At 46.5% G+C, this 11725-nt stretch overlaps 1 protein-coding gene across 2 annotated transcripts in view; it reads right to left on the bottom strand.

The window, feature by feature from the left end:
• Positions 1 to 536: 536 nt before the first annotated feature.
• The window catches only part of VIT (vitrin), a gene marked incomplete at both ends in the record, with an annotated part of 95572 nt that continues 84383 nt past the window's right edge, over positions 537 to 11725 (bottom strand). For both annotated transcript variants that reach the window (XM_082641901.1, XM_082641902.1), the window contains 3 exons: positions 537 to 715; positions 4407 to 4920; positions 11215 to 11441. In XM_082641901.1, the coding sequence (XP_082498027.1) occupies positions 537 to 715; positions 4407 to 4920; positions 11215 to 11441 (920 nt within the window). The remainder of the gene's footprint in view (positions 716 to 4406; positions 4921 to 11214; positions 11442 to 11725) is intronic.

The raw sequence follows: 11725 nt of genomic DNA, 5'->3' as shown, positions 1-11725 counted from the left end.
CACCTTGGGCCAGGAGAGAGTGCACGGCAGGTGCTCTGGGGCATGAGTAGAGCAGAGAGGTGGCCCTGCCACCAACCCTGTGAACACTACCCACGACACGGTCAGAGTGATTGCATGAAATCCTGTCAAACATGTAATTAAGCATCTCCTATATTGTCATGACAAAAATGAAACTTGTGGAGAGTTACAGAATTCTAATGGGAAATAAAAATGTTACAAACCTCACAAAAGCTCTAGTTAAGCTTCGTAAGTGCTGTGTTCTAGTCTCAGTTTTTATTTTGAAAACAATTCTCAAAATGTAAAATCCCCAGCATTCCCAAAACAATGTATTATTTTGGCTCATTCTACAAATTTGTGATCACCTTTCTAACTCCGTGTTTCGAAGTATGAAAAACCACACTGGCAAAGAAAAATAACAACATGGGTTTCCAAGCCCTAAGTGCCTTGCTGCCCCACGTGTGTCCCATAAAGCGTTGGGGGTTGTCCCAGAGCCAGTCGGGAAAGCGGCATCTGCTGGTGCTTTGCCTGCTCTGAATTTAGTTCCGAGGCTGTGAGTTGAACTCTGTACAAATGTTCTGGATGACCTTGGGAACCACTTTGTAGAGGTTGTCGAACTCGTCCACAAAGAAGGCATGGTCCCTGGCAGGGTGAGTAGCGATGACTTCCAGCTCGTCCTGTGCAGCCCACGCCACGCCTATGGCATAGGTGATCACTCCTGTGGGGACAAAGGGTAGATGAAGCAAGTGTCCCCAAGGGAAAGTACTGAAATGAATCCTTGCCTTCCTGCTGCCCTGTTGGCCATTGTGCTTGAAGGCAACCGAGTCCAAAATCAGAAATGTGCCCAAAGCATGAACATCTGCTGTATGCCAGCAGCAATAAAGTTGGTATAGCTGCTATCTCATAGGAGTTTACAATCTTTTGGAGAGAAAAAACAGGAAAATGGAGTAAATGCATGATAAGGATTTCATGTCCAGGAGAAGCATGGGGATGACATTTGGACAAGTGAAACTTTGGTGAGGTGCAGATTGCACCACATGGCACACACTTGCTCTGTGTGTAGAGGCGCACAAAATTCAGTCTTATATGCATCAAAAGTCGGTTCGAGATCTTTTAAATGAAAATGAAACTATGGGTAGTCAAATCCATTTCACCTGCCTTCACTAATCAAGGTCGTTTTAAGACTTGCATGTCCTCCAAGTGGCACGTAGCCTAAACAGTAAGATGTTTGTCCAAGTTGTATTCAAGAAACTTGGAGTCAGCTGTGAGCTGACCTTAGCGTCAGCTGCGTCTAGCTCAGTTGAGCTGGTTAAGACAGGATAGGACCACTGATCCTCCAACGGGGCATGCGCGAGTGCCCGCTTGGTGACCTTTAGAACAAGGGCAGAGGCCTGTAGCTTGGTTACGCCTGCGCAGAACAACACTTCCACACCTTTTTCTAATCACACTCCCCACGCCTCAGACCGCCCTGCTCCTTTACTTGTTATCCTATAAATACCCCGAGCTCCTTGCCCTTGGGGAGGTAGATTTGAGGTTGATTCTCCTGTCTGCCTTGCGAATAAACTCTCTACTGTAAACCTAGGCAAAAAAATGGTGGCCTTGAATTACTTTAGGCTTGAGGGTGACTTAATAAGCCATAGGCTCCAACCTCATTCCCGGTGCGGGAACCCTGCTTGCACAAGGACCTGGAGAGCTGTGACCCAGCACCTGCTCCATCACCACAGAAAAGTAAGTGTTTACCGATAAGGAAGTGGCGGGTGGTGTTGACTGATGCAGGAGGTCATGGAAGATGAAAGGGAAAAGCGCTCTTTGGATTCAGAAGAAACAGAAACAAGATATTGGTAGCTTGAAGGGAGCAGCGGCAGGGGAGTAGATGCCAAAGAAAGCAAGTGAGTTGCTGTGAGTTGAGAGTGAAAAAGAAATGAAGATGCGGGGCGGCACAAGTGTGGCTATAAAGAGGAGGCAGGTGGTAACCGGAGCTAGAACACGGGGTCAGAGAGAATTATTTCCCTTTTTAGGAAGAGAGGGGCTTGAGCTGGTCTAGATGCAAATGAGAACGAGTATAGTAGGATGAAAGGGTTTGGACTGTAACATGGAGCAGGGAGGAGAGGAATTCGGAGGGCAGGGATCTGTTCTCAGTGGGGAAACAGACTGCTTGCTGTGTGGTTCTTGCCTGGTGAGCGGGAGCTTGACCTATCCCCATGCCCCATCCCCATGCCCCATCCAGGCTGGCCGGGGTGGGGTTAGCAAGATGGCCATGAGACGGAGGGCAGAGCCTGGGTGAGGGTTTCCGGCCAGGCGCCTCTCCTCCGCCAGCCACTCACAGGGCCCACATCGCTCTCTCCAGCATCTTCCAGGTGCTCTATCCTGCTGTCTGGAGAGCCATCCACACCTCACGTGGTTCTGGTCTAAGCTGGCCTTTTTTTTGGCCGTGCCACACGGCATGAGGGATCTTGGTTCCCAGACCAGGGATCCAACCCATGCCCCTTGCAGTGGAAGCTCAGAGTCCTAACCACTGGACTGTCAGGGAAGTCCCTAAGCTGTTCTTCTATTGTGGCTCGTTGAGCTGAAGTTAAGCTGCCAGTTCCTTCTCTTACCTCTCCAGTGTCTTTTCTCTGAACACTGTCCACATTGGGAAAAGCCAGTGTTGGGCTTTAGACCCCTGCCAAGTGGCTTCAGGAACAGCTTGGCTGCAGAATGGGGCTCAGACTGACTAAGCCCTCGTTTCTGTTCAAAGATGGAAGGACTGCCCCCCAGTAAAGACAGCAGTACTAGAGATTTCTACTGGCAGCCCAGCCTCGACTTGGACACTCCCACAGTGCTCAGTGCTTCCGTGTCACTTGCATCTATTGGTGCTTGTTCTTTAAAGCTGCCCAGAACATAACAGCCCTGATAGTGCCCAGGACATCTCCCTTGATCTTCACTTCTCCTGACGAGTAGGCCAAGGCTACCCTCTGGGTGAGGTGCAAAGGAGGGGCATCTAGGAAAATGAGTGAGTGGAGCTGAACATGAGTGGGACCAGACGTTTGGAAAAAGCAGGAGAGCCCTGGGCTTGTCGAGAGCTGCCCCACCTGCGTCCTCCCACTCACTTTGGAACTTCGGGCAGGTTGCTTCTGAGCCGTCAAGCATCTTCCCTCTGCTGACATGAGCCCAGGGAGCCCCGTGAAGGCCGGCTTGCGGGCCACCTGCCATCCCACCATTATGAGCGCTCCCCCCAGGGCAAATCACTGGGAAGACCGTCTGAGCCTGGTATCTGGTTACTTTGGTTTCCAGAAGCCAGAACTGCTGGTTCCTAAAGGCTTTTTTATTTTGACACCCCTCCTTGTTTCAAGAAGGATTAAATGCAGCTTTAGAGAATATGGAAAATCTTGCACCTGAACCCAAGTTTAAGGTAGGCAGACAAGAAAACTCCCCCCACAATGAGTGAGTCTGTTCACTAGTACTTATCTACAGGTTTTGGTTCACTGACCACTCAGCTTACTTTTGTTATCATTACTATTATTACTATCACTTGGGGTTTTCTCCAGGTTGTTTGTATTTTCCTGGTATTTTGTGGCACTTTCAAAACTGATTATACATAGATTCTGTCAAAAAGCATTAAATATGACCGATTTTCTAAATACAAAAATACTTTGCTCACTTTTCATGGTTGTAAACTTTCTGTTGCCCTTTTCCAAATTTTCATATGAAAATATCTCTTTAAATATTTTGAATGAAAATTTCTTTGAGGTCTCCCCCAAACCTCCAATATCTGGTTAGCAGTTGCTTACAAAAATAGCACTTTTCTGGGCTTCCCTGGTGGCGCAGTGGTTGAGAGTCCACCTGCCGATGCAGGGGACGCGGGTTCGTGCCCCAGTCCGGGAAGATCCCACATGCCGCGGAGCAGCTGAGCCCGTGAGCCGTGGCCGCTGAGCCTGCGCGTCCGGAGCCTGTGCTCCGCAACGGGAGAGGCCACAGCAGTGAGAGGCCCGCATACCGCAAAAAAAAAAAAAAAAAAAAAAAAAAAAGCACTTTTCTTTTAAAACATCCATTTTCTTCAAATTTCTAACACAATTTTGTGGTCTTCCATGGAGATGAAAGCCATGAGTCAAATTCCTCCTCAATGTGTCACATGTTGGTGTGCCCTGCCTCGGTGTGGGACGTTAACATCCGCAGTCACCCACAGGCTGTGGTTTGCCGTGACACTGTGGAAGCCACCACGGTGCCCCCTGCCTGACCCTTCTCTGCTGCCCAGTGGGGCCTGCAGTGTGGAACTACACCCCTAACACTCTCCCTGCAGTTCTCAACAGTTTCTTAGGTGATAGGCAAAACCAGCGCATAGAGAGACAGTCCCTTCCTTGTCCCACTGGTCCACCAAGCCCCAGAGGGATGCTCAGCCCCAGGCTGGTCAGCAAGACCGGCTCACTCACCCTCGTGATGGGCGACCATGGCCGGTATTCGGACGTCGTCATAGGACCTCCCGTCAGTGATGAGGATCATTAATTTCCTCTTGTTGGGCTTGGACTTCTTGAAGAGCTGTTCCAGGGCGTAGTTGATGGCAGCCCCCGTGCTGGTCCCACCACTCCAGTACCCCACTCTCTTGATGGCGTTGAGGACGTCAGGCTTGGTGCTGTACACGTCGAACCCAAACTCCAGCCGCTGCTCGTAGGTGTACTGCACGGCCCCGATCCGCGTGTCCGTGTCGGAAATCTCAAACTCTTTGCTGAGGTTGGCCACAAACTGGAGAACCGTGCGGAAGTTGCCCGTCCCTACGCTGCTGGAGCCGTCGATGACGAAGCCGATGTCGGCCGAGTTGAAGCAGGTCTTGCTGCAGGCCAGTCGGTCGGTGTCACAGACCCGCTTCACCAGGGGCTGCACGGTCTTGTGGAGGCTGAACCAGTTCTGCACACTGAGGGAGTAGAAGCCGTTCGTTCTGCACACGGCCTGAAAGACAGGGGGAGGCCACCCGCCAGGTCAGGGGCCTGGCCACGACCCCTCGCCACGACCCCTGACCCCCAGGGCGGGGGAAGGAGCTGGCAGATGCTTGTTTTCTGCACCAGGCCTCCTAGTGCGCTCTCTCCATCTCGGTTCACCCAGTCAGGTGCTCACCAGGGCAGAGACCCGTCAAGTTATCCCCGGACTCACTCCCACACCCTCAGCCAGGTCTCTGCTTTTGTGGAGAGCCATGAGTCAAGCAAATCCACAGGCAGAGGGGAATCACTGGTTTCAGCTTCATATTTAATGCCTCTTCAGGCCCCTCTGTTCATTTGTACTGGCAGCCAGCCATGAAGTTGGCATTGGTGGGCATCAACCCAGGAGAGATTAAAGAAAGCTGTTGTTCTGATTGGGAAAACAAAAGGCACGCATGAGACATAGCTAAAGAATTGTTTCCAGAGCAGCCCTGCATCCAGCAGGAAGGGGGTTCCACACATGTGTCAGGCACCACGCTAGATGTTCTTAGATTATCTCACTAACCCCCCACCTTAACCCTACAGGGTGGAATTATAACCCCCTTGTCATGAAGGAACAAACTGAGGACCAGCTGTGAAGTGACATCCCTTGAATCCTTGAGGCCGGAACACAAATCTGTCTGCTCGTAGAACCCAAGCTGTGTCCTCTGGACAACCCTGCCTCCAGGCAACTTAATATTTACTTGTGCCCAAGTTTGTTCCACAAAAAAACTCAAGGCACCTGCAAATAAACACTGAGCAAGCTGGTCGGTGTGTTCCTGGAAGTGACCGTTTCCCCCTGGCCGCTGCCTCTCTGGGGGACGGGGTTGGGTGTGCGTGGGTCACAGAGAGAATCACAGACCTGATGGCTACAATCGAAGGTGTATAATTAAAACATTATTTTAAGACAAGAAATGACTTTAAAATGTCCTAGGAAATATACTTTAATTGGTTTGTAAAAACCTAATGGGGTTCATAAAACTTTCCATGGCTTAGGTGGCATATGAGGTGGGTGTTGAGGCTGAGCTGAGTTGTAGCCAACGGATGGAGAGGAGGGATTCCCCACCAGGCAGCCTGAGTAAGTCACAGCAGGACGCCAGGTGGCTGTGACACCAGGAGCTAGGAAGATACGCTGGGAAGCTGGGTTAGGACCACACTCCAGAAGACCTTGGGAATAGGGAATAATGAAGGATTTGAAGCAAGGACCCCACAGGACTGGAAAACCTCGTCATAAACATGAGCTTCATTGTGAAATCTAAACTGGAGAGACCCAGGAGGGAGAAATAATAGATGTAAAGTAGTAGCTTGAACTGGGGAGGTGGCTTTGGGCATGGGAAAGAGTGGACAGATGTGAGATACATGACATGGGAGCTGACAGGGTGTCCTGGGGTGACTCTGAGACAGCTGTGGGGCCCGTATGTACAGTCCAGAGGAGGAAAGAATTTGGGTGGGAAAGATGATGCACTTGGCATTTTGCATGTAATGTTTAAGGTTCTTGGGGACATCAGGTGGAGACTAGTCAATCAGCTGGAAACAAATGGCTATTGAGCTCCGGAGAGACCAGGGAGGGAGACATATGAGTGTGTCATTGCCTGTGAGCAAAGGCTGAAGCCGTGGCCCTGGGAGAGGTTCTGGAGGGAGAAAACCTAGTGAGAGTGGAGGAGAGGGCCAAGAACTGAGCCCTGGGGAAGTCTACACTTAGGGTACAAGACAGAAAAGAGGAGAGAGCAAATGAAGTAAGAGCCACACCGTGTCCTAGAGGTTAAGGGAGATGAGAATTTCAAGAATTTCAAGTGAAGTGCAGGATTCGTGCAGGGAGCTGAGCCCTAGTAGATCTGGAGACATAGAACACTAAAGCTGGCGGGCATCCCCCCATCCCTCCCTCCTATCCTCTTCCTTTCCTTTTTTTAAAAAATTTTTTTATCATCTTTAATTTCTTTCATCAGTGTCTTATAGTTTTCTGCATACAGGTCTTTTGTCTCCCTAGGTAGGTTTATTCCTAGATATTTTATTCTTTCTATTGCAATGGTAAATGGGAGTGTTTCCTTAATTTCTCTTTCTGATATTTCATTGTTAGTGTATAGGAATGCAAGAGATTTCTGTGCATTAATTTTGTATCCTGCAACTTCACCAAATTCATTGATTAGCTCTAGTAGTGATTCCTTTTAATTCTTTTCCTTCTCTGATTGCCATGGCTAGGACTTCCAAAACTATGTTGAATAATAGTGGTGAGAGTGGACATCCTTGTCTTGTTCCTGATCTTAGAGGAAATGGTTTCAGTTTTTCACCATTGAGAATGATGTCTGCTGTGGGTTTGTCGTAGATGGCCTTTATTATGTTGAGGTAGGTTCCCTCTATGCCCACTTTCTGGAGAGTTTTTATCATAAATGGGTGTCAAAAGCTCTTGTCAAAAGCTTTTTCTGCTTCTATTGAGATGATCATATGGTTTTTATTCTTCAATTTGTTAATGTGGTGTATCGCATTGATTGATGTGCATGTATTGAAGAATCCTTGCATCCCTGGGATAAATCCCACTTGATCATGGTGTATGATCCTTTCAATGTGTTGTTGGATTCTGTTTGCTAGTATTTTTTTTTTCTTGCGGTACGCGGGCCTCTCACTGTCGTGGCCTCTCCCGTTGCAGAGCACAGGCTCCGGACACGCAGGCTCAGTAGCCATGGCTCACAGGCCCAGCCGCTCCATGGCATATGGGATCTTCCCAGACTGGGGCACAAACCTGTGTCCCCTGCATCGGCAGGCGGACTCTCAACCACTGCGCCACCAGGGAAGCTCCTGTTTGCTAGTATTTTGTTGAGGATTTTTGCATCTATATTCATCAGTGATATTGGTATGTAATTTTCTTTTTTTGTAGTATCTTTGTCTGGTTTTGGTATCAGGGTGATGGTGGCCTCATAGAATGAGTTTGGGAGTGTTCCTTCCTCTGCAATTTTTTGGAAGAGTTTGAGAAGGATGGGTGTTAGCTCTTCTCTAAATGTTTGATAGAATTCACCTATGAAGCCATCTGGTGCTGGACTTCTGTTTGTTGGAAGATTTTTAATCACAGTTTCAATTTCATTACTTGTGATTGGTCTGTTCATATTTTCTGTTTCTTCCTGGTTCAGTCTTGGAAGGTTATACCTTTCTAAGAATTTGTCCATTTCTTCCAGGTTGTCCATTTTATTGGCATAGAGTTGCTTGTAGTAGTCTCTTAGGATGCTTTGTATTTCTGCAGTGTCTGTTGTAACTTCTCCTTTTTCATTTCCAATTTTATTGATTTGAGTCCTCTCCCTCTTTTTCTTGATGAGTCTGGCTAATGGTTTATCGATTTTATTTTCTCAAAGAACCAGCTTTTAGTTTTATTGATATTTGCTATTGTTTTCTTTGTTTCTATTTCATTTATTTCTGCTCTGACCTTTATGATTTCTTTCCTTCTGCTAACTTTGGGTTTTGTTTGTTCTTCTTTCTCTAGTTCCTTTAGGTGTAAGTTTAGTTTGTTTATTTGAGATTTTTCTTGTTTCTTGAGGTGAGATTGAATTGCTCTAAACTTCCCTCTTAGAGCTGCTTTTGCTGCATTCCATAGGTTTTGGGTCATCGTGTTTTCATTGTCATTTGTCTTCAGGTATTTTTTGATTTCCTCTTTGATTTCTTCAGTGATCTCTTGGTTATTTAGTAACATATTGTTTAGCCTCCATGTGTTTGTGTGTTTTACGTTTTTTCCCCTGTAATTCATTTCTAATCTCATAGTGTTGTGGTCAGAAAAGATGCTTGATATGATTTCAATTTTCTTAAATTTACCGAGGCTTGATTTGTGACCCAAAATGTGATCTATCCTGGAGAATGTCCCATGCACACTTGAGAAGAAAGTAATCTGCTGTTTTTGGATGGAATGTGCTATAAATATCAATTAAATCTATCTGGTCTCTTGTGTCATTTAAAGCTTCTGTTTCCTTATTTATTTTCATTTTGGATGATCTGTCCATTGGTGTAAGTGAGGTGTTAATATCCCCCACTATTGTGTTACTATCGATTTCCTCTTTTATAGCTGTTAGCAGTTGCCTTATGTATTGAGGTGCTCCTATGTTGGGTGCATATGAATTTATAATTGTTATATCTTCTTCTTGGATTGATCCCTTGATCATTATGTAGTGTCCTTCCTTGTCTCTTTTAACATTCTGTATTTATTTATTTTTTTGTGTGGTATGCGGGCCTCTCACTGTTGTGGCCTCTCCTGTTGTGGAGCACAGGCTCCGGACACGCAGGCTCAGCGGCCATGGCTCACAGGCCCAGCTGCTCCATGGCACGTGGGATCCTCCCAGACCAGGGCACGAACCCGTGTCCCCTGAATCGGCAGGCGGACTCTCAACCACTGCGCCACCAGGGAAGCCCCATTCTGTATTTTAAAGTCTATTTTATCTGATATGAGTATTGCTACTCCAGCTATCTTTTGATTTCCATTTGCATGGAATATCTTTTTCCATCCCTTCACTTTCAGTCTCTATGTGTCCCTAGGTCTGAAGTGGGTCTCTTGTAGACAGCATACAGGTGGGTCTTGTTTTTGTATCCATTCAGCGAGCCTGTGTCTTTGGGTTGGAGCCTTTAATCCATTCACGTTTAAGGTAATTATCGATATGTGTGTTCCTATTACCCTTTTCTTAATTGTTTTGGGTTTGTTTTTGTAGGTCCTTTTCTTCTCTTGTGTTTCCCACTTAGAGAAGTTCCTTTAGCATTTGTTGAGGAGTTGGTTTGGTGGGGCTGAATTCTCTTAGCTTTTGCTTGTCTGTAAAGCTTTTGATTTCTCCATGGAATCTGAATGAGATCCTTGCTGGGTAGAATAATCTTTATTGTAGGTTCTTCCCTTTCATCACTTTAAGTATATCATTCCACTCCCTTCTGGCTTGTAGAGTTTCTGCTGAGAAATCAGCTGTTAACCTTATGGGAATTCCCTTGTATGGTATTTGTCATTTTTCCCTTGCTGCTTTCAATAATTGTTCTTTGTCTTTAATTTTTGCCAATTTGATTACTATGTGTCTTGGCACGTTTCTCCTTGGGTTTATCCTGTATGGGTCTTGCTGTGCTTCCTGGACTTGGGTGGCTATTTCCTTTCCCATGTTAGGGAAGTTTTTGACTATAATGTCTTCAAATATTTTCTCGGGTCCTTTCTGTCTCTCTTCTCCTTCTGAGACCCCTATAATGTGAATGTTGTTGCATTTAATGTTGTCCCAGAGGTCTCTTAGGCTGTCTTCATTTCTTTTCATTCTTTTTTTCTTTATTCTGTTCCACAGCAGTGAATGCCACCATCCTGTCTTCCAGGTCACTTATCCGTTCTTCTGCCTCAGTTATTCTGCTATTGATTCCTTCTAGTGTAGTTTACGTTTCAGTTATTGTAGTGTTCGTCTCTGTTTGTTTGTTCTTTAATTCTTCTAGGTCTTTGTTAAACATTTCTGCATCTTCTCGATCTTTGCCTCCATTCTTTTTCTGAGGTCCTGGATTATCTTCACTATCATTATTCTGAATTCCTTTTCTGGAAGGTTGCCTATCTCCACTTCATTCAGTTGTTTATCTAGGGTTTTATCTTGTTCCTTCATCTGGTACATAGCCCTCTGCCTTTTCATCTTGTCTATCTTTCTGTGAATGTGGTTTTTGTTCCACAGGCTGCAGGATTATAGTTCTTCTTGCTTCTGCTGTCTGCCCTCTCTCTTCCTTTCCTTTTTAAACCTGGGGTCCTGTCTTTGAAGGAAGGTTTATGTGGAGTCCCACTGTACAAAATATACAAAAAATGGGCTGCTTTGGGGGGATGGGTGTGAGGGCCTGGATCCCCATCTCTTCTGCTCCCATCTCCTGCCAGACATTTCCGCAGAACTGAGGGGCAGCTGAGTTCGAAATCCTGATCTCCTGACTTGATTCAATACCTTTTTCTTGTTTATCAGATTAGTTAACTTGCAGTGCATGTGTTCCCATGTGCATGCCCGTGTGAAGGCTTGCTGGGCTGCCCAGTTGAGGTCCCCTGGGGCTATAGGAGGAGCTCAGGGGAGTCTTTACTGTGAGCTCCTCCCAAGGTGCTGATGCTGGGCCTCAGTTCATCAGGTACATGGTGGTTGTCGTGGGGCGGGGGGTTGCTTTGAGAGGATAACTCCAGGTTCCAGACCTACTAGTCTCTCACTGGAGACCCTCCTACCTAGAAGTGAGCTTAACACCCATTTGAAGGAAAAAGAGACACAGCCTGGATGGCTGTTACAGCTTTTCAAAGTGCAGGAAATTCTTATGTTGGGTGGGTCTCCCACTTACATACCTTGTTTGCAAAGTTGGGCTCTAGCACGTACTGCTTCTCATATTCAGAGGCACCTTCCATGGTGATGAAGAAAATGTTGATTCCTGACTCTCTTGCAAACCTTGATGCCTCCTCCACCTTGTCTGTGGGCCAGCCATCCACCATCACCACAGCCACGTTGGGAGCACTGCCTCTGTTTCCATTAGATTTGGAAAAGAAGTTCTGAGTCACAAAGGAGATGGCCCGGCCTGGAAGAAAAAGAAAACTCGTGCTTGGAGTGATCATGGAACTGATCATAGCAGCATAAAGATATGCAGAAAAATACTCATTCCCTCCCTTGTTGGCTTGTTTTTCTTTTTTAATCACATTAACTAGTTTTAGGTGTACAGTTCAGTAGTATTAAATGCACTCACAATATCATGGAACCATCACCACTAGCTGTTTCCCTCCCGTTTCATTTTAAACCTTTAACTTCTAATTCTCTTATTTTTTTTTTTAAAGTTTTACACCATTTGCGGCAACCTGGATGGAC

The sequence above is a fragment of the Mesoplodon mirus genome (assembly GCF_964341445.2).
Source record: "Mesoplodon mirus genome assembly, chromosome: 14".
Classification (NCBI taxonomy): Eukaryota; Metazoa; Chordata; class Mammalia; order Artiodactyla; family Ziphiidae; genus Mesoplodon; species Mesoplodon mirus.
This window is presented reverse-complemented; position numbering and strand designations above follow the sequence as displayed.